The sequence below is a fragment of the Capricornis sumatraensis genome, chromosome 8 (genome assembly GCF_032405125.1).
Source record: "Capricornis sumatraensis isolate serow.1 chromosome 8, serow.2, whole genome shotgun sequence".
In the NCBI taxonomy this organism is placed as follows: Eukaryota; Metazoa; Chordata; class Mammalia; order Artiodactyla; family Bovidae; genus Capricornis; species Capricornis sumatraensis.
In genome coordinates, this window is record NC_091076.1 from 26,858,469 (window position 1) to 26,885,659 (window position 27,191).

The 27,191-nt window shown below is 40.6% G+C and overlaps 1 protein-coding gene across 1 annotated transcript in view; it reads left to right on the forward strand.

Moving 5' to 3' along the window:
* The window catches only part of NELL1 (neural EGFL like 1), a 999,502-nt gene that overhangs the window by 483,931 nt on the left and 488,380 nt on the right, over positions 1-27,191 (forward strand). Inside the window, exon 12 of the mRNA XM_068977360.1 lies at positions 11,114-11,239. Coding sequence (XP_068833461.1) covers positions 11,114-11,239 — 126 coding nt within the window. The remainder of the gene's footprint in view (positions 1-11,113; positions 11,240-27,191) is intronic.

The following is a 27,191-nucleotide window of genomic DNA, read 5'->3' on the forward strand; positions in this document are numbered from 1 at the left end:
GTTTGTTTGACACATATCTTAGAAGATGATGTAAAAATTCATCTCACCAGGCAACAGAGAAATTTAAAGGGTTATTCTGTCAGTTCGTGGGGGCTGTCATAACAAAATGTCATTGACTGAATGGCTTAAACAATGGAAATTTATTCACAGTTCTGGAGGCTTGAGGTCTGAGATCAGGGTTGGGTTCTGCTGAGGGCTCTCTTTCTGACTTGCAGATGGCTACCTTCTCCCTGTGGCATCATATGGTGGAGCAAGAGGGCATGCTTTTTCATGTTGTTATTCAGTCTCCAAGTCGTGTACAACTCTTTGTGACCCCATGGACTGCTGCATGCCAGGCTTCCCTGTCCCTCACCATCTCCTGGAGTTTGCCCAAGTTCATGTCCATTGAATTGGTGATGCCAACCCTACTTTTTCACATTTTTTCTTAAAGGGATACTCATCTCATCAGGAGGGCACCACTTTCATGATCTCATCTAAACATAATTTCTCTGCAAGGGGTCCATCTCCAAATGCTGTCACAGTGGAGGTTAGTATATAAATATATGAGTAATTTGTGCAGGGAACACAAGTAAGTTCAGAGAAGTTATCTAGATACCTCTTGAAATTGTCTTATTTTTCGCTTCCCTTGCCCTTCCCTCCCTTCCCTTCTCCTCCCTCCCCTCCACTCACTTCCTCTTTTCTTGGCCTTCCTACATTCTCTTTACTTCCTCTCATGCCCTTTCCCTTCTCCCTAGTCTTCCTTCCTCCCTAGTCTTCCTTCCTTGCCCCTTCCATTCTTCCTTCCATTCACCTCCTCTCTCACTCTCTCCTCCTCCTCCCTCATCTCTCTCACTTCCCCCACCTCTTCCCCAAGCTACTTGGGATCATATGCTTCAGGACACAGGCATTTGTGGCTTGAATCTGATAGGCAGATGTGTTTTGCTTGCTTCAAAATATTTTTTAAAAAATGGAGCCATTATTTTAAAAAGTTCAATTAATGCTTGAGCAGACTCTGGGAAATACTAAAGGACAGGGAAGCCAGGCATGCTACAGTCCGTGGGGTCTCAAAGAGTTGAACATGACTTCAGTCATATAGTCAGTTCAGTCGCTCAGTTGTGTCTGACTCTTTGCGACCCCATGAACATGACTTAGCAATTGAATAGCAACAACAATGTTAGTTCTCTAGAAATATCAAAGGTCTGGCCCACAGTCACTGGAGGAGATACTATAAAGCGATGAGCAGACTTTGGAGCCTTGCTGCCTGAATTCACATCCTGGCAGTCCAGGTACCATTGGTATATGACCTTAGACAATTGACTGTCCTTTCCTATGGCCCTGATTTCTCCTCTGTAAAGTGAAGATAACAGTTCACATTCTTTCTGTTGTCTTTCTGCCATTGGGGTTTAGTCTCATTTTTCATGTAACGCTGGTCTTGCACTGTGTTTTTTTTACCTTGTAAGAGAGAACCATTTCTTTGTTCCTGAAAGTAGGGAATGAAAGAAATTGATAGAGACAAGGATGAAAGATAGAGAAAGAAGAGGATTGATTAATATTTTAGGAGATATAATATATACCTTATTTTTTTTGGATGGGACATTTTGCATATTACATATATTTTACATATGTACTTAATGTACATATTTTACATTTTACATATATCTTCTACCTAGGTTCTTCTTCATTTGGTTTATATTTCTAGATTCTACAGGCATTTAATTTCACTACTCTTGCTTTAGGAAGAAAACAATAGTTATAGAGAATTACATGGAACACTGGATAAAACACTAATTCCAGAGTTAGAAGGCCTTGATTCTGTTACCAGCTCAGTGATTATCTGTCTACCCTTGGGCAAGTCAGAATTCTTTTCAAGGACTTTATTTTCTCATCTGAAAAAGGTCATAATAATTCATATCTTGTCTGCTTCACTGGAGTTTTCTAAGTTCAAATCAGAGATCATGTAGGCTCTCATTTAAAAAAAATGTTCAGTATGACACAGATGGGAGCATATTCATAGACCTCATATCAATGCCAGTGCTACCATGCTTTTATAACTCATGATTTCTGAAAAGTCAGGAGATTAAAGTCTGGTAGAATTGCTCTGCAAGTAATCGTACTAGTTCCTGGAGGGCTTTTCCAGAGCTGTGCTTTTGTTGGAATATCTGTAACTAGATATGGCTGTTCTTCATTTTCTGGGGACATGCCAACTCAGTTGAAACAGGCACCAAGGGGCTGTGTGAAGGTTCAGGTCATCTTACTAGTATTTTCCAGGACTTGTCTCTTGGAAAAGGCATCTGGAACATTTTCAAGCTCATAGAAATAGGAGGAAAAGTGGTGGCCCAAAATAAAATGTTTTAGAGATGGGATTTATGCTGCATTGTGAGGACAGAAACACCTGAATGAGTCAGTAATTTTAGAATCGGGGAAGTCTTTAGATGCTCTCTGGTCCAACTGGTCATTTCATAAATGGAAACACTGATGTCTAGAGAAGTGCCCAGTGCTAGAGTTAACGAATAAAAAGAGCAAGAAGAGAGCTTGGCTCTTGGCTGTCAGTTTAGTGCGTGTGGTTCCACAGAGTGGAGCAGGTTTGCTCCTGAAGTCAGAGAGACCCGGGATGACATCATAGGCGCTCTCCCTGTCATTTCTGATGCCAAGCCATTGGATGGTTGGGGATAATGAATGAGACTCACCCAGTCTCAATAAATACTGATTTTCCTTCTTCACGCTGTTTCATTTTTATATGCTCATAGGAAGTGGACCCCCCTTGCCCAACCTACTGCATCTAACTAACCCTCTCTGGGTTGCCTTTTTCTAGGAAGTTCTTAGGCAGCAAGTCAGTAGATCACACTGTTTTATTTAGAAAATCCTTTGCATTTGCTTCTATTTTTGCTACCCAAGCCCAACACTCTAATTTAATGATGATGATGCCAAATTCAGCTCTGTTCTGAGCAGTCTTGTACAGATGGAGGCTGGTGATTTGTGAAGAGGCATTATGTCACATCAAATTTCATTTGAAAGTCCATAAGTATACCTTTTTAAAACAAAAACAAACTGCTTCACTTTCCTGGGGAGGGACATAAATCATGTACTTTTATTACCTCAGAAGATGAGTGCTAATATTTCAAAGGTGACAAGCAATCTCTGAGAATAAATCACAATTTGAGCCCCATTATACTGGAGCTGATATATACCACAGTGGGGTTTAGAGATGTTTCTTTAACAACATTTAATAGAAGATCCAGGCCCCTCTGTCACTATTTCTAATACTAGAGGGGGCCTTCAACAGTCTTAAGCATCCTGAGTTAAGGTTGAATCAAGGGTTCCAACTCAGAGCAGAATTCTACCACCTGTTTTGGGGTCCTGGGTTACTGGAGTCTAAAGTTTGAAAGAGTTAGGGTTTAACATAAAAGACCCACAGGAATAGTCATGCAGAGTACAGCTTTCCCATTTTAACAGGGAGTATCATACAGAACAAATGTCGTGAACAGGATGCACAATGACGTTCAATTTGGAGATCCGCCTGTTTCTATACATTTCATGGCAGCACCAGGCATGTCTAACATAATTATAGGCTCGAAAATTTACAGAGAGCTAGAACTGGCCCAGGGAGAACAATGCCACATGTGAAGTGAGACTGTGGGTTCAAACCCAGGGTCTTACGCTTACGGACTTTATGCTTTGTACAAGTGATCTCAAAACCTCTGAGCCTCAGTTTCCTTATCATGACATACGATCTCTATCTCCTGTAGGAAGTGTCAAATGGAATAAATGGGGTGCTGCAGTGCTACCTGTGGGGTGCCTAACATAGTTTCTGATATGTAGAAATGACAGATTTTGAATATATTAACCAGGTGTCAGGGGCTGTTCCTAGTTTTACATTATGAGGTTAGGAACTATTAGCCTCTTTTTCATTTTCATATCATCCTGTGCCTAATGATGTATTTTTAAAATTTTGATCCATTCAACCTTCCAGTAGTTGCTTAGCTGTAGTTCTTAGAAAATCTTGCTAGACTGATCTAGACCTTTAGGTTGAGCCTGACCCTGAGTGTGTTCAACTTCTCCTTTGAGGTTCAGTCTCAGACACAGCTTCTTCTTGTCTCCTGCTGCTGCTGCTACTACTGCTGCTGCTAAGTCGCTTCAGTCGTGTCCAACTCTGTGCGACCCCATAGACGGCAGTCCACCAGGCTCCCCCATCCCTGGGATTCTCCAGGCAAGAACACTGGAGTGGGTTGCCATCTCCTTCCCTAATGCGTGAAAGTGAAGTCACTCAGTCGTGTCCGACTCTTCACGACCCCATGGACTGCAGTCTACCAGGCTCCTCTGCCCATGGGATTTGCCAGGCAAGAGTACTGGAGTGAGTTGCCATTGCCTTTTCCATCTTGCCTCCTGGCTCTGGGTAAATATCAGAGAAGGAAGGACCACTGCTTGAGAGAGGGACCTGCTTTAGGCAAAACTCCATCACCACCTGAGCTATGGTCAGATTTCTTTTCAGGCTTATATTTAAAACCCTCATTGCTTTGGGCTCACTCAGTTTCTCTCTCTGAGCATCAGCTCATTCTTTAATTGGGGAGTTCTGTTTATTTATTTTTCTTGATTTGGTAATTTTATAACCTTTTAGGATCTTTTGTCTGTGAACAAAAAGCATTTGTCCTAGGCTCATTTTGAAAAAATCTCAGTTGTTTGCTCTTTCTCAGGATTTTCTCAAGATATCCCAGCTCTCTAAAGATGTTGATTGTGTTTTGATTTTCTGTATAATCAGATTTGCTTGTGGAGCACTCTTGAGTTCTCTTGAAACTGTCTGTAGGGTTGTGCCTTTCCCTGAGTTTGGAGAGGCAGTCTTTCTTAGGCAGATGTGTTTCTCCTTGTCTCTTGTCCCCATGCTGAAACCAGGGAAGTTGTCAATTCTTTTCTTTCTTCCATCCTCTTGTCTCAACGGACCCAACCTATGCCTCTAAACACTTTACTTTGTCTCCCTACCACCATTTTTACCAGGAAGTGATTTTTGTATCTGATGTTTGTATGATAGAAGATAAGCAACAAAGATAAAGTAGTGACAGTTTAATTTTCTGGTACTTTTGTCAAATTTTCTTCCTTATTTTGTTCTTTTTGTGGGCTTCCCTGGGTTCAGTCCCTGGGTCAGGAAGATCTCCTGGAGAAGGGAATGGCTACCCACTCTAATAGTCTTGCTTGGAGAATCCCATGGACAGAGGAGCCTGGCAGGCTACAGTCCATGGGGTCACAAAGAGTCGGCCATGACTGAGCAATGAACACTTTCACCAGGAAATCGAGATATGCCAAGGCTGGAATTACCAATGGTACGAACTGAAAATGAAATGAACTCAGTGACTTATCGGCAGAGCAGCAGGGCTGTGCTGTCGGCATGGCTCACACAGAGCAAGGGTTGGATAAACCTATGTGGGGAATTCTCCCTGGCATTTCCTAACATCCTCTTTCTGGTTTTTGAAAATATTTCTGTTCAGGGCTTGGCATCCTGTGAAACAAGGTGATAGCTTGGTTGTTAGAATCAAAATAAACTCATTATGGCTGAGCAACTTCTTCAAATCCAGACGAGGCTGCTGCCTCTCAATAGTTATGCAGTGGCCTGAGGGAAATGAGCTAGGAGTTTCTCTGTGGGAGGAGCTGACAGGGGTCCGTAACAGAGAAACATTTATTCTCATCAGTGGCCTGATTGGCAGCTGTGGCCCATAGGCTGAAGACTGCATTGCCTCTAAGGCAAGTCCTGACTAGCTCCTCATCTTAAAAAAATGGCTAGGCATCCTAGCAGTATAGAATGAGTTCAGAGAGTAGCTGCCTCTCTGAGTAAAATACCAGCGTGATTTAGCCTTCAGCTCACCCTGCTCCAGTCTATTCTCTTCACTGCAGCCAAGCTATATTTTAAAAAAGAAATTGGACTTTGTCACCACCATGATTTTAAGCCCAGGCTCCTTCATATGGCCTCCAGAGCCCAGCAGGGGTGGCCCAAGCTCTTCTTTCCAGTTTGTCTTCAAATAGACAAAGTGCCCTCCTCTAATGAATTCTTTTCATTCTTCTCTCTCTGGTATGTTATTTTTCTCCCCTTTACCTGCTTCATTGCTATTTCAGGTCTTGGATGAACAGTCACTTCTATAGAGAATCCATCTCTAAACTTCTTAGACTAGGTCAAATCCCCGTTAAATGATCTCACATTATTGGTAGAACATGTAAGTTCTGCTCAGTATCTTGCCAGGCTGTGAGGTCTATGGTGGTGTTTTATTCACCACTCTGCCTTTAAAAGCATAGTAGAGGGCTAATTAGTGTTCTTTGAGTACAGACTAAATGGTCCTCTCTCTTTATAACTCTGCAAAGACAAAAAGTTTAGGCTCTGCAGTTTCCCTTCTGTTTCCTCATCTCCATTCTCAAAGCTGAATTTCTGTTCATCTTTCAAGATCAAATTTAATGATCTCCATCGCAGTGCTTCTCATGGTCATTCTCTGTACTGGTCAGGGTAGACTCAATGGCTTAAATTAACAAAAGCATATTTCTAGGTCATGCAACAAACATGTCCATCATGCTGGTCTGGTGATCTCCTCCTCACTCAGGGACCCAGGCTGAAAGAGCTTCCATTTCTGTGCTTCATAATTTCCAAGACAGGAAGAAGGAAACGTGTTAAGTCTGACGCTGGCCCTTAATCTTTCTATCTCAAGGTGGTAGGCTTCTCAGATTCATGCTTGGAAAAGGATGGGAAAGTACAGTTGAATTATTTGCTCAGGAAGGAGGAAATCTGGTAATATACTGGATAAAATGTGCTAATGCAAACCAGCCCCCTCTTATATCTGGAACTCTGATACTGTTTCCACTCTTTCCCCATCTATTTCCCATGAAGTGATGGGACTGGATGCCATGATCTTAGTTTTCTGAATATTGAGCTTTAAACCAACTTTTTCACTCTCCTCTTTCACTTTCATCAAGAGGCTTTTTAGTTCCTCTTCACTTTCTGCCATAAGAGTGGTGTCATCTGCATATCTGAGGTTATTGATATTTCTCCTGGCAATCTTGATTCCAGCTTGTGCTTCTTCCAGCCCAGTGTTTCTCATGATGTACTCTGCATATAAGTTAAATAAGCAGGGTGACAATATACAGCCTTGACGTACTCCTTTTCCTATTTGGAACCAGTCTGTTGTTCCATGTCCATTTCTAACTGTTGCTTCCTGACCTGCATACAGGTTTCTCAAGAGGTCAGGTGGTCTGGTATTCCCATGTCTTGAAGAATTTTCCAGTTTATTGTGATCCACACAGTCAAAGGCTTTGGCGTAGTCAATAAAACTGAAATAGATGTTTTTCTGGAACTCTCTTGCTTTTTCAATGACCCAGCAGATGTTGGCAATTTGATCTCTGGTTCCTCTGCCTTTTCTAAAACCAGCTTGAACATCAGGAAGTTCACGGTTCATGTACTGCTGAAGCCTGGCTTGGAGAATTTTGAGCATTACTTTACTAGCGTGTGAGAACCTGGTATAGTCTTTCACAATCATCTTGAGTTACTGTTAAGGAGAACCATCCTTCAGTGAAGGTTGTCCCCAGGGTGGGGGTGTGACTAAGGGTGAGGCAGCTCACATAAGTCAAGGACAGTTTTTCTCAAAGGCTAACAGTTGAAGATTTTTATAGCAGGCAGTACTTCCAGCGGCTCGGGAACAAGTTCTTTAGCTTTGATCTGGGCAGTGCATTTCAACTCCCTCTTGCTGTCCTCAGCTCTTTGCTTAATAACTGCGATTCCTTGGCATCTCATGATCATCAGCTCTTTTCTTGCAACATCAGTTCCCTTGTTTCTCATTTTAATCTATCCTGTTTGTTCAAAAACTCATCTTTGAGTACACCTCTTTCCCACCACCCTGCCCCTTCCCCAAGTATCGCGTGCATCTGGAATGAAGCACATGGCCACGCTGACTGCTCTCACTTAGCATTTATAGTCACAGGTCACATGCGCCTCTGTAGCCACCTGCTATACTCTCTAGTAAATTGTTTCCTTCTTTCCACTTCCCTGGTGGCTCAGATGGTAAAGTCTCTGCCTACAATGTGGGAGACCTGGGTTCAGTCCCTGGGTCAGGAAGATCTCCTGGAGAAGGAAATGGCAACCCACTCCAGTGTTCTTGCCTGGAAAACCTCATGGATGAAGGAGCCTGGTAGGATACTGTCCATGGGGTCACAAAGAGTCTGACATGACTGAGAGACCTCATTTTCCCAAAATGATGACTTCATACCTTTTCCCCTCTCTTTAAACATCTAGTACCACTTCCTTCTACTAATTCTCAGATGTTACTCTCTTGCTTCACTGAGAAAATAAAAAAACAAGCAAAGGAGCACTACTTCATCTTTCCACCACCAAATATACCAACCCCTTATCTGTTAGTTTCATTTTTGTTGGAAAAATGACGTGCTCCATCTGTGGACTGGAACTCAACTCCTCTTGTCTCCTCCAAGACTTTGCTCCTGCAGAAATCTGCTCCCATTCTTTTTGTCTTTATTGAGTTTGTTGCAATATTATGTCTGTTTATGTTTTGATTTTTTGGCCTTGAGGCATATGGGGTCTTACGTCCCTGACCAGGGATTGAACCTACATCCCCTGCATTGGAAGACAAAGTCTTAACCAATGGTCTATCAGGGAAATCCCTGCTGTCTCTTTTGTAATGTCAGTTTTCTTCACTAGTGTTCAATCGTGTCCAACTGTGTGTAAATATTCTGTGATCTTTTCTAGAACAATTTTTAAACAAGACTCTCTTTCAACACGGAGTCTCCCTAGAGCTGCTACAGTTTTTCTTCTGTTGATGGCAAAATACCTCAAAAAGTTTGCCTTGTTTTTCTGTCTCCTTCATCTTTCCTTCTTTCTTTAATTGACTCCACTTTCCCCAAACTTCTCTTAACAGCTCAAGGGCAGCAAGGAACTTCTTGCCAAATCAAAACGTTAATTCTGTCTCTATCTTATTCAACTTTTTCAGCATCAGGTGACAAAACTGACCATCATTCCGTTTTTGAAACACTTTTCCTCTTGACTTTTGTGATATTCACTCTTCTGTAAAGCAAAATGCTTTAATGATGCAAGGAACCAACTTATTTAAGAATTCTATTGCCTTGAATGCCAGAAAGATCTGAAGCACCTCTAATGATTTCATACAGTTACTATCCTATCCCAATTTTTTGGGAGAGTCCCTTCCACACCCAAGCTTGATGTACTCATATTATTATACAATTTTTATATTCCTGTTGGCCATTTATTTTGAAAGTTCATGATACTGCACATGTAGAGTTATTGATTGTCTGAATTCTTTCACTAGGTTTTGATGTTTGTTTCTTAAATTTATGGAAGTCTTGCTGACTGTGTCTTCTTTCAGAGCCTCAGTTAACTTTCAAGTATAGGTTAATAGATCTTTAGTACTGAAACGAATCTGATATTATTTTGGGGTGTTTTATCTAGGAAATAAATCCATCTACATTTATTTTTAAAGTGAATAAATGAGTTTTCAGTGGTTCGATGTAGTGTCTATGCATGAAGATTACTAGGATTTCAGTGATTATCTTAGTAGTAATGCCACATTTGACTAGTTATCATTCTCAGAGTGCTTTCATGAGGTCAGTCAGTCAGTCAGTTCAGTCGATCAGTGGTGTCTGACTCTTTGAGACCCCATGAATCACAGCACGCCAGGCCTCCCTGTCCATCACCATCTCCAGGAGTTCACTCAGACTCATGTCCATCGAGTCAGTGATGCCATCCAGCCATCTCATCCTCTGTCATCCCCTTCTTCTCCTGCCCCCAATCCCTCCCAGCATCAGGGTCTTTTTCAATGAATCAACTCTTCACATGAGGTGGCCTAAGTACTGGAGTTTCTACTTCAGCCTCATCCCCTCCAAAGAAATCCCAGGGCTGATCTCCTTCAGAATGGACTGGGTGGATCTCCTTGCAGTCCAAGGGACTCTCAGGAGTCTTCTCCAACACCACAGTTCAAAAGCATCAATTCTTCAGCTCTCAGCTTTCTTCACAGTCCAACTCTCACATCCATACATGATCACTGGAAAAACCGTAGGTAGATTGTAGTAAGTAAGAGTTGGACTTTTGATTTCAAATTGTGGATATAGTGTGTTCTTACAGGATGACTTACTTAGTGCCGGACATTTAACTTCTCTAAGCCTCAGTCTAGATTTTAGAATGATGGCAGTGCTTGCTGTACTTCACTCATGGAATTGCATGTGCGTGAATTAGATGGCACGTTGAAAGATCTAGAGCAGTAGGTTGAGAAGTAACCCTTATGATGAGGGTCATCTGCTTCTAATTAACCAGACTGGAGCTAGAGCTCGTATTGGCTATTTTGGATTCCCACATTTCTTTTTTATTCTTCCCTCTCCCAGGCCATCACACATTAGCAGTCTGAGTAAAATGCATGTAAACCCATTTTTTAAAACATAAACTCTAGAAAAGACTAAACTCTATGCTTATGGTTGTAGGCTATCTTAATTCTTATCATGAACTTTTTATGAGACAGAAGGTGATGCTCTGATCTCCATTCCAAAGAGAAAAAGATCTTTTTTTGTTGAATCATCTCATTATTCTGTGACATGGGATGCATCTCCAGGTCAAGCGATGGAAGACATTAATTTTCATTAGACAGCAGTTGCTGTCTGTATTCATAGTACAACATGGGAGAAAGTGGTTCCGCCATCATTTTGTACCAGATGGATTAAAGCATGTATTAGTAAGGAAAACAAGCAGAGAGGGGCAGAATTCTCTTGATCTCTCTGATGAAAGCCACACTCTGTACAGTGGACACCTAATAAATATTCATTGGTGTCAATGCCTGGACACAGAACTCCTTGATTTGGGACATTTAAATCAAGCATCTTTTTTGGTGAAGGATGAATAATAGATTCAGTCTTCATGCTTCTTGAGTTCTTCACTGTTGTATCCCACCACGCATCTTTCTCAAAAGATTTTCAGCATTAGATGGAATCTTCTACACCAGCTGAAATTTGCGCTTAAGATTTTGTGCTAATTCATCTTGCTTTTTCTCTTGACTTCCACGGGCATTCATCTTTTTTAATTTCGTTGTAAGATTAAATTAGTTCAGTCATTCATCTAATTGTGTTATTGCTTCTTTTTTTTCTTCTTCTTCAGATATCGATGAGTGTGCAGCTAAGATGCATTACTGTCATGCCAACACTGTATGTGTCAACCTGCCTGGGTTATATCGCTGTGACTGTGTCCCAGGATACATTCGTGTGGATGACTTCTCTTGTACAGGTGAGTACTAATAAGCAATGTTGCTTTTCCGATTCAATCCTTCTCTGCATCTTATCTGTGTTGTTTCATTTAGCCCCAAGTACACTAATACTATTTTTACCAAACTCATTCTTCTCTTTAATTATCTTGCCATCAAGTTTTTTGAAAAAAATGAGAATTTAAGTCTGCATAATTTATTTCCACTCTTGTTATGTCTGCCTCGTTATGTGTGCACACATACATTCGTATATGGTTTGAATTTGAAGTCTCAGTTGCCTATGGTAACACTGAAGGACTTAGAGATTCCTCTTCCAAAAAGAGAGAAGTATCAAACTATTCCCCTTTCATCATGGTGAAATGTTTTTGTATATGAGAAAATGTACTTTGTTTTCATTGGGAAGGACAAGAGCTTAAATTTAAAGTGGAGAAGAGTGCCTGGTGGGTGGGATTGGGTCTATGGGGGGTCACTCAAAACTTTTCGCTGACATATTGTTAGTTTCTCCTCTCTTCTCCCTTCATCACACTGGGCTGTCAGCCCTAAACTGGAATGCCAGGCATTATAGTTGGTGCTTATGTGTGAGCAGTGCTAGCTTATGGGCATTTGGTTTGAGGTTCTATTAGCATTTAAGTCATGAATATGGAGACATGAGCAGTCAGTTGGCCAGGATGTAAGAAGGTTCTGATTCCGTCTTCTTTTGGATGAAATGTGTTTAAATGCCCAATCTGTAACTACAAAGAAAGGGCTCTTTGAATATAAGATTTCAGTCATGTTATGTATTTCTCTGACTCTTGTATCTTTCTCTTGGTCCTAATGACTTTGGTATATTAACAATGATTTCTTCACTCACAATGGAATGGTACTCATTTCTAAATATTTTTTATTTTGAATGACCTTTCCAAAAGTACAAAAAGTTACGAAAGTTTGAGAAGTATGATTTTTATCTCCAAATACTTTTACTCTTGTTTGTTGTATTAATAATTTTTTAAAGTTACTGTTCTTTGTCTAAAAGGACTAGTGATTTCAGATTGATGAGGTTTCTCATTCCTACAGTTAGTCACATCTCATTTATTTGTCTTTTACATGATTTTCTTATTTAAAAAATCCCTGGAGAAAAAAAGATTTGATAAATATTATGCTGAGACATGAATATTTTAAGGGGGCAAAACTCTTGTGGACCTGTCAATAAACAATTGAAAAATCTGTGATGTTCTAGATGACTGTTACTTTGTTCTCATTGGTCTATACGTGGTCCTGACTTATGTTATTTCTGACATTAGGCAGAGGCAGCAAATCACCTCCCAGCACAGCTGCACCTTATCATGTAGCCCAGACCTAATTAAAGCACTGCTGGGTGGAAATTATATGAGAATCCATAACACCTCTGCTCTTACTTTGTCATGGAAGGAGGAAGGCAAGAGCTGGTACTTACTGAAAGCCTGTTAAAGACATGGATGAAGATGGAAAATGTATTATTTTTTAGGAACTAGCCTCAGAGTTATTTTTAGAAAGAGAGCTGTGTTGTTTGGAGTAAAAGGCAAGGGTATGGGTATCAGTGGGTACTCCATTCCCCCTCTAGAAAAACAGTGCTGCAGGAAAAAATGTATACACACATATTTTGTTTTGTTTGTGTGTATGTTTTGTCTGAGACAGAATAGAAAAGTTAGAACAAAAGAGAGAAAAAAGAGGAGACAGAAACCAGCCAGAGAGCCAAAGGCTGGGTGCAATGGAGCAGTGATCCCCTGCCTGTTTGGCACCAGGGACCAGTTTTATGGAAGACAACTTTTCCATGAACTGATTGGGAATGGTTTTGGGATGATTCAAGTGCATTATATTTATTGTGCATTTTATTTCTATTATTATTGCCTTAGCTGCACTTCACATTGTCAGGCATCAGATCCTGGAGGTTGGAGGTGCCTGCCATAGAGGACAGAGGCCAGTGAAAACCACCCAGTGAAAGGATGGCTGAAAGGATTTTTCAGGGTAGGAATATTTAATGTGAGGTGACTTGTTGTGGTGGTTTTGCTAGGTAATATGCAATGTGAGTCTTCCTCATTGACCCTCTAACCTTCAGCAAAATCTGCCGCTTAAAGGTGAACCTCTCCCTTCCCACCCTAAAGAAATTTAAGTTAACATGGCAGACAGCAGAAATGGTACATATGTGTATATGAAGGACAGCATGAACTCAGAGGCAGAGGGAACTCTTCCTATCCTTTCCTCGATGCCCAGAGTGCATTTAAACAGACATACATGCATCATAGTCAGCATGGCCTCCTCTCAGGAGTGTCAAAAATCTCGATGAGGGCTTTGGACTTTCCTCCACAGATCATAGGATTGAGGATAAGATCTCTTTCTTTAAAAAAGAAATCTTACATTACTCCTGGATTTTTTTATCTACTGCCCATTTTTCTGCTTCTTTTCACCCCCTAATTGATTTGTCAGTGGTTGTTGTCTCCATTGTATATACTTCCTTCACATCTCCTCTTCAACCCCTCCCATTAAGTCCTCCAGTCTCACCATTCAGCAGAGAGTGTGTTTATCAAGGTCAACCACGAGCCCCGTTTTGCTCAATCTAATCTTATCTTTGTGACCTCTCAGCAGCATTTAGCAGAGCGGACTACATTTTCCTTATTTAAACACATCATTTTTTTTTGACCTTTGAGACAATACATTTCCTGATTTTCTTTCTATGTCACTGTTGCCTCCTGCCCAGTGTTCCTGGCTATTCTTCTTCCTCTGCTGATATCTAAAAGGTTAAAGTACTATAGAGCTCTGCCCTAGAACCTTTTCTCCTATTATCTATATAATCTTTTTAGATGTCTGCAATTCAATATTACAACATTATAGCATTTCTGTCAATAACTCCTAAATTTCTGTCCATTTCCAATCTTTTTTTAATTAATTTTTTTAATTTTTATTTTTACTTTATTTTACTTTACAATACTATATTGGTTTTGCCATACATTGACATGAATCCACCACGGGTGTACATGCGTTCCCAAACATGAACCCCCCTCCCACCTCCCTCCCCATTACATCCCTCTGGGTCATCCCCGTGCACCAGCCCCAAGCATCCTGCATCCTGCATCAGACATAGACTGGCGATTCGTTTCTTACATGATAGTATACATGTTTCAATGCCATTCTCCCAAATCATCCCACCCTCTGCCTCTCCCTCAGAGTCCAAAATTTCTCATGAGCTTCTGAATCATATATTCAACTTGACATCTACACATAGGTATTTAATAGGATTTCATATTGACATGTATGAGAGAGAACTCTATTGTTTTTCTAAATTTATTTTGGAGGAACATTGATGGGAATGAGGAGAGCTGAGAGATAAGCTTTCTCCTTGTGGTCATTTCTCCTCTAGACCAGACTCAAGAGCCTCCATTAGACACCTTCGTAGTCAGCTAGACTCTGACATTCACCCTTGTGTCCTGAAAATAAGTCTGTTAGGCTAAATATGCTTTTGATTCTTCAAGACAGAGCAGGTCCCCACATCTAATCTCTGCCATTTCTTTATTGGGAAAGAAGACTTCTTCCCCCAAGCAGTTATAATCCTCTGCAATAAATGAGATGTATAGTAAATGTATGCCACTGCAAGATGTCTTTTCAGATGCTTTGTTTCCCGGAAGAAAAATTGCTAGGAGAAATTCACAGGCTTGAAGACATCCTTCTGTTCACCTGACATGGCATTTCTCATTATTGACATTCTTATTTCCAAAGATCATTCTAGTCTCTGTCCCAAGTCAATAAGTATCTGCTGCCACTTCTCAGTTGACTTTCCAGGTACATTGGGTCATTTTTTTCTCTTTAATTTTTCTTGGGTTGTCATTTCCTCGTGCGCTAACATTTTAGAAGTTAGTAGTCCTATTGAAAATATGCACTTGATCAAAAATTAGTGATCTTAAAATTAAAGAAGATGTATGAGCTTTGGTGATACATTGATTTATTGAATGAATGATTCACTGTTCCATTCATTCACTCACTCTTTCATTTATTCATTTGTATGTCCAATATACAGTTATTGTCCATCATGAGTGTTAGGGAATATGACCAAAGAGATGACTGACAAATGACCTCTTTGCCTGGACGTTCATGGTTAGTGTGGCAATATCTTCAAAGGAGAAAACTCAAATGTGCATTCTCCATCAACAATGTTCCAAGTTTACCAAATCAGTTCTTCTTCAAAGTCTTAGAAGAGTTGAGGTGTTAAGTATTGGGTATTTCACATCCTATAGTGATGGCCCTTGACAAATTCCAGAGAAGGGACCCCATAATTGACTTTCCCAGTTCTCTGCTGTAACAACAGTCCTTTGGCAAAGGCTGCACCACAGGCAATGGATGCCAAGATGATGCTGGAAATAAAGACAGTATATCAAACAGAGAAGAAATGTTACCTCTGTCTGACTTTTTTCTGGTTAGAAGTGAAAAAGTCATATCTCATGGGATATTAAAAGTTCTGAGGCATCAACATTGAAAATAAGTATCTAGAACTTTAAAATGTGATATAACTCAGTCATTACTGGTGGAGGGTGGGGGGAGCTGGGGGTTCCCTGACATAACTGTGTAGTTTGTGTTAGGCTCCATACTTTTTTCTAGGAGAGTTTTCACTGGTAAAATTGAAAGCACTGGGTCTTTGACACTGGGAAAGTTTTTGACCTTGGAATTTGTGTGTGATTCTAAATCACTTTCTGTTCTGTAAGAGATCCCTGATTTGCTCTTGTTCTTTTATGAATTTTGAAGTGGGAGAAGTGTCTAAAATTGAGGTTGGGGGTGGGTGGTTTTCTCTTCCCTGCATCCTTTGATTTTTGCAATGGTCAAGCTGCTTGATTTATTGATCCCTGACATTCATTTATCCCCAGTTAAAACTCCCTGTGTTTAGGTTGTTTGATAAGACATTATCATTGAATATTCAGGCAACTTTAAGGGAGGAGACTTGTGATTTACGATCAAAGCATGCAGCAATAAGACAGGTACTTGACAATAATGGGTGAGCATTCATTTTTACGCCAAAAACCTTCCAAAAAGGTGAGAAATAAAGGGAAGAAGTGAAATAACAAGTATCACATGTGATTTCCATCACCTTGCTGAGAGATTTTTTTTTTTTTAATATTCTTTGATATTGGCATGGAATGGAGATACAGCAAATATGTTTGAAATCAAGTAAACTGAAAGTTAGATGTAATAGTCTATTGATTTCATGGTTTAAATTTAGTTCCATATAATCAAAGGTGAGAAAACAATTTAAAATATGTAAAGGTTAGAAATTTTAGACTAGTTCTCTGGAAAAATATTTTCTTACTAAGATTAATAAAATATAGATCATTTCAAATATTGAGATACCTGGTAACTTTTCAGTGAACAAAGTCATGGGACATATAGCTGAAGTAGAAAATCTTCCTCCTTGATTGAGCACAGTAGTGAATTACACACTGATTATCCTCATATTTCCAGCGCATAGTATGTGCTTGTTTTGGACATATTGTTCTAGTTTACTTTTGACTACCTGGCATCATAGCTAGTGCAAGTTACTAATTATTTGCCTCTCAGTTGAGATAGGAGCTTCCCTGATGGCTCAATGGTAAAGAATTTGCCTGCAAAATTCAAGAGAGGTGGGTTTGATCCCTGGGTCAGGAAGATCCCCTGGAGGAGGAGATGGCAACCAACTGCAGTATCCTTGCATGGAAAATCGCATGGACAGAGGAGCCTGGCAGGCTACAGTCAGTGGGATTGCTAAGAGTTGGATAAGACTGAGCATCTAAAGCAGAAACAGCAAGAGGAGATACAGATATAAGAATAAAATTCCAGTCGTGGATTAGTAGACTACTTTTACTTTAATAGGAAATGCTCTGTCAAATGCTTTAGAAGGCCAATCTTTCTAATGAAGATAATAAGACTACATTTATTGGCATATTGAATAAGAAAAGTCAAAATAAGACTTGTACCTTTGGATATTTCAAAACCCACTTAAAAACTCTGATGCTTCTCTGTGAAACATTTGTCTTTTGTTTTGATTTGTCTACATATTCTTTTTTTTTCTTCCCTTTATTTAAACAGATGTTGTTGTCCCCCTCCTCTCCCTCCAGAGGAAGTATGTGAAACTAGCACAGCAGGATCCCCAAATTCTAAGCCTTTAGGGCAGAGGTTCTCAACCCTCACCTTAGGTTAGAATCACTTAGGACATGAACTTTTAAAAGTTGATAACCTGAGATTTACCCCTTGGGGTTTTGGTTTTCCTTTGGTCTAGAGTTGTGACTTGGCTTCAGTGTTTTTTGTTTTTCTAATGTCCAGGTGATTCTAACATGCAGTCAAGGTTGACAGCTCCTGCTTTTGTAGAGCACAGAGGGTTGGAGTTTGGAGAGGAAATGCGGGCAGGGGGAATCAACAAGGAAACTTGCCCTCTGAATTGTAGACTAGAAAAGGATTGCTTTGAATGGGTAGTGGGTGACTTGGTGGTTGAAGGTAATTCAAGCAGAGACTTGAGCAGTTTCTGAAGAGAAGGGCTCCACCTCTAAGGCTGCCTTTTGGAATGTGAGATTCTGGAGAGAATGAGGCTGTGGGGTGCTCTTCAAGTGGGCCTCATGGGTAGGATCTGAATCTTCAACTGTTTCCTGACTGTTGTGATACTGCAAAGAGCCCTTAAAGATAAACGGAACCATCTCCTTAAAGATAAACCATCTCCTTAAAGATAAACCATCTCCATGGTGATGTTCATCTCCTGTGTGTTCCACAGGCCCAGGACCAGACTGATCTCTCTCTTTGCCAGTGTCAGGGTCACTTGAAATCTTCTAGAACCATGACACCACCAGCTTAAAGAAAAGAATCCTCAAAATGACTGAGACAACATTTCCACACCCACTAGCTCAGAAAAACAGGAGTTCAGAACCATTAACTAAGTCGAAATGAAATTATAGCAAGCTACTTTATATGCGCATATGGATTTGCGATGGGACTTCTCTGCCCATCACATGTGAAAAACAGTCAACAAAAGGAGAAAACAGGAGAAATTAAGAGACCCCTCCAAATGGGGTTAATAGAGTGAATGTTTGATTTTCCACACCAATTTTAGTTTTCCACATGTGTCCTGGAGAAGCTAGAAACCAGATATTTTATTAACAATCAGTTCAGTTCAGTCGCTCAGTCGTGTCCGACTCTTTGTGACCCCATGAACTGCAGCACTCCAGGCCACCCTGTCCATCACTAATTCCCAGAGTTCACCCAAACCCATGTCCATCGAGTCGGTGATGCCATCCAACCATACCCAAGTGGTAGTAAAGAATCTGCCTGCCAAATAGGAGAAGAGGGTTTGATCCCTGGGTCAGGAGATCCCCTGGAGAAGGAAATGGCAACCTACTCCAGTGTTCTTGCCTGGGAAATTCCATGGCCAGAGGAACTTGGCAGGCTACAGTCCATGGGGTCACAAAAGACTTAGTGACTCAATGACAACATGCATTTACATCACTGTTGAGGCCAGCCTTGAAGCCCTGGTCATATCCACATTTGAGCTGACACAACGAATGGACATTTCTATTTAATAACCCGTCAAGCTCTCATATGTTCTTTGTTTCCATCTTAAAGACTTGGTAAATGCATATGTTTAGTTCTTCCTGTACTTTTTTAAGGTATAGTGAAGTATCTCTGGATTATGTTTCCTTTATGTAAGATTATTGAAAATATACATTATTTGTTCTTGGGCCAAAATGAAAGCTCTAAGTTTTCATGGTTAAAATCTAGTGTATGAATTAATATATAAATTCTACTGATGTAACCTTTAACAGTGCCATTTTTAAAATTTTACTATGTAAATTGGAAAACCATTTAAGTTCTCTGCCTCTTTATCAGTATCCTCTGTGTATCTTCACAGAGTTGTTGAAAGATAGACAGTGTAAGTATATTGGTTCAGATTATTTTAGCTTAAATAATAAAAGCAAACAAGAAAAACCCAACTCTATTGGCTTAAATGATAAATTTATTCCCACAAAAAAACGTCCAAGATAGTGTTTCCAGAATTAGTATATTTAGCTTCCGTGACATCCTCAGTTTCCTAGATTGTTTCCAACTTTTACTTTGTTATTTTCATCCTGATACTTTGAAACTTGAGCTAGCTCTCTTCAAGGCTTCAGGATGGCTGAAACAACCCTACATGTCAGATCTTGACTTAACGATATCCCCAAAGATGATTTCCTTCCTAGAGTTCTTCGTTAAGACCAAGGATAACTTTGTCAAAAGTCCATCCCTAGCAGATCTCCTTGGCTGAAATATTTTAAAATACTCTCTTAATAAATTTTGCTTTATTGTTGTTCAGTCACTAAGACATGTCCAACTCTTTGTGACTCCATGGACTGCAGCACACCAGGCTTCCCTGTCCTTCAGCTCATTCCAGAGCTAGCTCAAACTCATGTCCATTGACTTGGTGATGCCAGCCAACCATCTCATCCTCTGCTGCCCCCTTCTCTTCCTGCCCTCAATCCTTCCAAGCATCAGGGTCTTTTCCAATGAGTTGCTCTTTGCATCAAGTTGCCAAAGTATTGGAGCTTCGGCATCAGTCCTTCCAGTGAATATTCAGGGTTGATTTCCTTTAAGATTGACTGGTTTAATCTCCTTGCTGTCCAAGGGACTCTCAAGAGTCTTCTCTTTCTCCCTGGTGGCTCGGATGGTAAAGAATATCCCTCTAATGAGGGAGACCCAGGTTTGATCCCTGGGTCGAGATCCCCTGGAGAAGGAAATGGCAATCCACTCCACTATTCTTGCCTGGAGAATTCCATGGACATAGGAACCTGCTGGGCTACAGTCCATGATATTGTGAAGAGTCAGACATGATTGAAAAACTAACACTAAATTATGCATTAGAAAAAGCAAGTAGAAGTAACTTTAATCAAGATTTATCCCCGAGGTGTAGCGCAGGTCCACCTCAGGATAAATAAAGCCCAAGTATTCCTTTATAATACTTGAGTTTTATTGTCAAGGAGGGAGATAATATTTGTGCATATGTATAGATCCACAATTGTGTAGGCAACTGACAGCATCTTTTAGAGCATATTGAAAGCCTTGAAAACTATTTCAGTCATAGAAGCAATTGAAATAAATGCAATTAGATGCTGCGGCTGCTGCTGCTAAGTCGCTTCAGTCGTGTCCGACTCTGTGCGGCCCCGTAGATGGCAGCCCACCAGGCTCCACCGTCCATGGGATTCTCCAGGCAAGAGTACTGGAGAGGGGTGCCATTGCCTTCTCCAGCAATTAGATGCTAGTTCTGCTAAATTTATGGGGGCTTCCCTCATAGCTCAGTTGGTAGAGAATCTGCCTGCAATGGAGGAGACCTGCATTCGTTTTCTGGGTTGGGAGGATCCCCTGGAGAAGGAAATGGCAACCCACTCCAGTATTCTTTCCTGGAGAATCCCACAGGCAGAGGAGCCTGGCGGGTTACAGTCCATGGGGTCGCAAGAGTCAGACATGACTTAGTGACTAGACTGCCACCATACTACATTTGCCGTTTCCCTGGTGGCTCAGTGGTAAAGAACCTACCTACCACTGCAGGAGATGTGGTTTCCATCCTTGGGTTGGGAAGATCCCCTGAAGAAGGAAACGGCAACCCACTCTAGTATTCTTGCCTGGGATTCATGGACAGAGGAGCCTGGTGGGCCCTAGTCCTTGGGGTCGCCAAGAGTCAGACACGACTTAGCAACTGAACAAAACAACATACTTCATTTATATGTATATCTCTGTGTAGATATATGGATAGATATTATATTTATTTATATACGTGTCATTTATGCATTTTTGGAGATAGCTGAGGAGTCAGGCACCTTTTCATACATTGCTATAAGAATATACATTGATACAAACTTGCCTTAGGATAATTTGACAGTATGTATCAAAAGGGCTGGAAATATTTATTTATAGCAACTTATTCTAAAGATAAAATCAGTGTTATTTATGTGAGATTTTCATTGTGGCTATTTATTCTACTTATTATTTATAAAAAAAGAAAGTAGAAGGAGCCTAAATAGGAACTAATGAATGATTGATTGAATAAATTCCATGTATTCATATATGACTTCAACAAATCTTAAAACAGTGTCTAGAAGACAATTCAGTGTCAATGGAAAATTCTTATTATATAGTATGAAATTCCAACCAGTATGTATAGTATTTTCCAAACAAAATAATAAATGCATAAAAATTGTGTATGGATAGACAGAAAGAAAAGCAGGGAGTATTCCCCCAGGTAATTATGTAATGTAACAGAGTATCTGTGAGTGGAAGTTTATATGTGATATCTTTTTACACTTTTTATACTTTATATGTCCTCCAATTTTTCCATGAAATGGAATGAAATGCAGTGAATCTGTATTATGCTTTTAATATCAAAAACATGTTATTAAAATATTAGAAAACAGAAAATGCTAGATAAAGATGACATCAAGTTTTTTCCTCCAAAATATTCAGTCATCTTACTAAATCAAATTAAAAAATGTTTTAGACTTGATTGTGCTAATGCCTTTCATCTGTAGTGACCTAGGTTAGGAGCCTGAAATAAAGGGATTAAAAGCAATGGATTTGCTGGGTAATTTGATTGGATATGGCATTTGAAGGACACTTGCAGTTATGATGTCATTTTCCTCCTATGTGTGTCATAGCAGGTGGGCTGATAGCCAGGTCCTACCTTTTGTATTTTTCTTTTTTTTTTTCTTTCTTTCTTTCTTTTTTTTATTTTTTACTTTACAATACTGTATTGGTTTTGCCATACATTGACATGAATCCACCACAGGTGTACATGAGTTCCCAATCCTGAACCCCTCTCCCACTACCCTCCCCATATCATCTCTCTGGGTCATCCCAGTGCACCAGCTCCAAGCATACTGTATTGGTTTTGGAATTTAGAAAGATGGTAATGATAACCCTGTATGCAAGACAGCATAAGAGACACAGATGTAAAGAACAGTCTTTTGGACTCTGTGGGAGAGGGAGAGGGTGGGATGATTTGGGAGAATGGCACTGAAACATGTATACTATCATGTATTTTTCTTAAGCTCTTCTGTCGGGATTTCCAGATTCCAGGTAGTTGGTCCATTTTCTTTCTGCCTCACTCTGAATTGTGGCTAAGTCAAAGATAGATACTGAGAGAAAAATCCCAGGATTTCCATATAAAAATAATCATTGGCAACGTAGAGAATCAGACAACATAGATTCTAGGTCTATGCTTGACACCTGCTCACTGAATGAGTGCCACTGTCTCAACATTTTCCTTTGGACATTGAAAGATCAGGCATTAACTAGCAGAATAGTTTTCAGTCAGAGGAATGGGATTACAAATTAGAATTCTTTTGGAGAGAGTTCAGCTTATTTTATTTTTTAGAAGGAGATAATCACACAAGCTACTAAGTTTCTAATTCTGTGATTCTTTCAGGTATGGTTCTTGACCCCTAGGAAATTATGAGCTCTTTGCAGGTGTGCATGCTCAGCTGTGTCTGACTGTTCGTGACCCAGTGGACTGGGGCCAGCAAAGCTCCTTTGTCCATGAGGTTTCCCAGGCAAGAATACTGGAGTGGATTGCCATTTCATTCTCCAGGGGATCTTCCCAACCCAGGGATCAAACATGTGTCTCCTGCATTGGCAGGTGGATTTTTTTTTACCACTGAGCCACCTAGGAAGCCCAATTGATGGTCTCTTTGGGGGACATGCATTTAACATTTCAGGAGAATAATTTTATAGGGCATAGAGCTGAGTGCTAAATTGTGAGGTATGGGTAATGCAGGATCACTGGCTCTGGGGAAAAAAAGGGGGAGTATAATTACTACATGGTAGACAATATGTTTTCCAATGGGAGTTGGTTTGATTTTGATGTTTGGTGGGAGATGGCATAAGAGAATTAAGAAGAAATAGTAGGCATGGTGCTTTAGGCAAGGATCCATCTCCATTTATGTCATGGAGGTGACCTGGGTGGAAGTGGGAAAAACAGAAGGCTCTGAGCCAGACAAACCTGGGTTCCTTCTCCAACTTTAGGCATTATCAGTAGCACGAACTGAATCAACTTGAATCAACTTTGGGGAAATGGATATACCTTTCTCTCAGACTTCTGTGAGAAGTAAATGAGATAATACTTCTAAAGTGGTTGGGAGAGAGCTAAGCACAGAGCAAATATTCAGTAACCGTTAGCTACTACTATTTTATGGGTCAGGACTCTTAACTTAGGATGCAAGAAGTTAGGGAATGGTCCATAGCTACAGACCTCAGGAAAGTGGAATAGGGCTTGATAGGAATGCCTTCTAACTTCAGAGACTCAGGTGCAACCTCCATCAGAGCTCTTTTACAGATGCCTTCTAAATCCTCATGCAATATAGACTTCTGAGGCTCAGTAAACATCAACCATTATTAGAGTGACAGATAGAATCTGGGGCTTGGGGCCTAGAGAATCTTATTTATCCCACAGCTCTGCCCTTCATAAGCTTTGGGATCTCAGAGTGTTGCCTTCTGTGCCCTGTGACTCACATTGTAACACCAAGAGAGAAGGTTGGGTTTTAAGGTTTAAACATGTGAGATAACCCACCCAATAACTGATTTTGAGATGATGGTTAGTACTGAAGCCCTAAGGCCTGATCAGCAAATCCCCTTCTCCTTACCAGGTGGCTCGCAAAGCATGTCCAGGGGCACCATGGCTGCTTGAAATATGTTTGGAGAGCTGCTTCTCTTTAGGAGCTCAGTCTCTGTAGACAGTGTCCAGATTCCCTGGGAACAGAAGCCTACAGACGGATGCTTTGGGCCGATGGGTTGAGAGGAGCAAAAAGTAGATTCACTATGGTTTATAATTAACGAGGAATACAATTCCTTGATTTTTTTTTTTAAATAGCATCTCTGGAGTGATTCATTTGTAAGTTACTGTAGACCAGAGCTTTAGAGTCTGTTTTGAAAGATCCTTTGAAATATTTAAGTTCATTCCCTGAGGAAGGAAGTCCCCTAACCTGTGAGCACCTTTGGCATTTATCAGCTCTTCTGGCTGGCATCTGGCTAGTTCTTAGGGGCAGCCACAGGAGAAATTGCTATCAGGATAAAGATGGACAGTCAGAAGCTTGGTCTAGGTTGGACTCAAGGATAGGGTCTTTGGTGGTTGAGAAACGTCCTTAAAGAGAATTTGTAGCATACACAGAGATGTGTAAAGACAGCAGCAAGTTTAATAAAATTAATAAAAGATTATTTATAATTATGAAAATAATTATGGAATGAAAAAATTCAGAGGAATAAGAAGAAATTAAAAACCATCCATAATTTAAACCCATCTGAAATTCTCTATTCCTACATCTGTATTCTACATTGTGAAAATCACTGTGCAGCTACCAGTTAAAATTTTAATTGCTTCTACTTATTTCATGAGCATTGTCTGACTTAGTGAAGTTACTTAAAACACACAGCTCTTCATGTCTGCAAAATATCCTCTTCTCCAGATGCACTATTACGGGCTTTGCTAACATGCTTCAGTCACGTCTGACTCTTTGCGACCCTATGGACCCTAGCCCACCAGGCTCCTCTGTCCATAGGATTCTCTAGGCAAGAAAACTGGAGTGAGTTACCCCATGCCCTTCTCCAGGAGATCTTCCTAACCCAGGGACTGATCCCTTAATTCTTAAATCTTCTGCATGGACAGGCAGGTTCTTTACCACTGACAGCACCTGGGAAGCCTTTGTATCATTATAACTTTTGCCACATTGGAGACGTATGGAGATCCACTTGCTACTCTGAATTCATATGGGTCTATGATATGCATGGGTCTTTTCTTCCTCTATAACAGTGGATGGTGATCATTGTTTTTGCCTGAGCTTGTATGAAGAATGAGTCACAGAGCAAAGCTCAAACCAGCCCCAAGCATGTAAATATACATGCTTAAGGGATCTTGCGGAGAAGGCAATGGCATCCCACTCCAGTACGCTTGCCTGGAAAATCCCATGGACGAAGGAGCCTGGTAGGCTGCAGTCCATGGGGTCGCTAAGAGTCAGGCGTGACTGAGCGACTTCACTTCCACTTTTCACTTTCATGCATTGGAGAAGGAAATGGCAACCCACTCCAGTGTTCTTGCCTGGAGAATCCCAGGGATTGGGGAGCCTGGTGGGCTGCCGTCTCTGGGGTTGCACAGAGTCAGACATGACTGAAGCGACTTAGCAGCAGCAATAAGGGATCTTGCAGGGGGAAGGGATCAGTGATTCTTAAGTGTTATTTCTTAAAGGACATTTCTGGGAAAAATAGGACCCTAAAGTACTGTGTAATGTTAGCACATATTTTGAAGGTATCAAAATATCATTGCATGATTATTTTGCATTGAGAACACTTTGTAACAGAGGCATCCAGCAAGCTGCTACCTTGTTTATGAGATGTATTTTACATATTTATATAAGGTACCAGAAAATACCTTCAAATTAGGCTCATTTGATTCTGAATTTGGATGAACTGTTGAGGAAATGTGTCTAGAGAGAGCTTGCTTTCCAATTCTCCAAAACCTTAGGGTATTTTCTTGTTAAGAGAATTATTTTCTTCATGCCAAGTCTTTTTGACTTTGTTATATGAAAACTGTGGCACTGTCCAGAAACAGCATCCCTGCCTATTAATGTAAGAGGGGCATGCAGAGGCCGGTCCTGTCTGGCCAGAGAGGGTATGGTCTGCATGACTGTAGACAGTGCAGTGGAGGGGATCAAATGAAGATATAGGCTGTCACACTTCTCTTAGCCTCAAGCACACCATCTTTTTTTAGAATAGGCTCAAGCAACTCACACCTTCAGAGCCAAGCCCATGAGGGAGGCCAGAGAATGATGCCCTCTCTCCATTTTTAGGATTTAGAAAACCAACAAGTTACAAAACAGCACTGACATGTAACTGTGCTTACCTCTCAAAACTGCTGGAGTTTTGTTTTTGCTCCAATGCTATGTGGACATGTTTAATTTTATCTCTTTTCTCATCTCATTTTTTCTCTTGACTCTATACTCTCAGGTGTGTTATTATAGTTATTTCATTTCATTTTTCTTTCCTATTCATATTTGTTTCATTAATATGTGTTATTATTTACCAATGACCTGCACAAATGATGATTTTAATGAGGGATGGAAGGTCAAAAGTGACTTAAAAAAGAAATAAACAAGTACTGGTGAGAATATACAGAAATTTGGAAATCTTGTATACTGTCGTCAGGGAGAATGTAAAATGGTGTGGCCAGTGTAGAAACCAGTTTGATAGTCTCTCAAGAAATTAAAAATACATTTAAAAATCATCAGTTCAGTTCAGTTACTCAGTCATGTCCGACTCTTTGTGACCCCATGAATCGCAGCACGCCAGGCCTCCCTGTCCATCACCAACTCCCGGAGTTCACTCAGACTCACGTCCATCGAGTCCGTGATGCCATCCAGCCATCTCATCCTCTGTTGTCCCCTTCTCCTCCTGCCCCCAATCCCTCCCAGCATCAGAGTCTTTTCCAGTGTGTCAACTCTTCGCATGAGGTGGCCAAAGTACTGGAGTTTCAGCTTTAGTATCATTCCTTCCAAAGAAATCCCAGGTCTGATCTCCTTCACAATGGACTGGTTGGATCTCCTTGCAGTCCAAGGGACTCTCAAGAGTCTTCTCCAACACCACAGTTCAAAAGTATCAATTCTTTGGGGCTCAGCCTTCTTCACAGTCCAACTCTCACATCCATACATGACTACAGGAAAAACCATAGCTTTGACTAGACGGACCTTAGTCGGCAAAGTAATGTCTCTGCATTTGAATATGCTAACTAGGTTGGTCATAAAATCATAGGATCCAGCCATTCCACTTCTGAGTTTATACCCCAAATAATTGAAAGCAGGGTCTTGAAGGGATATTTGTGCATGTTTATAGTGAGTGGCATTAGTTACATTAGCTAAAATGTGAAAGCAACCTGACTGTCCCTCAACAGATAAATGAATAAGGAAAATGAAGTCTATGCATCCAATGGGGTGCCATTCAGCCTTA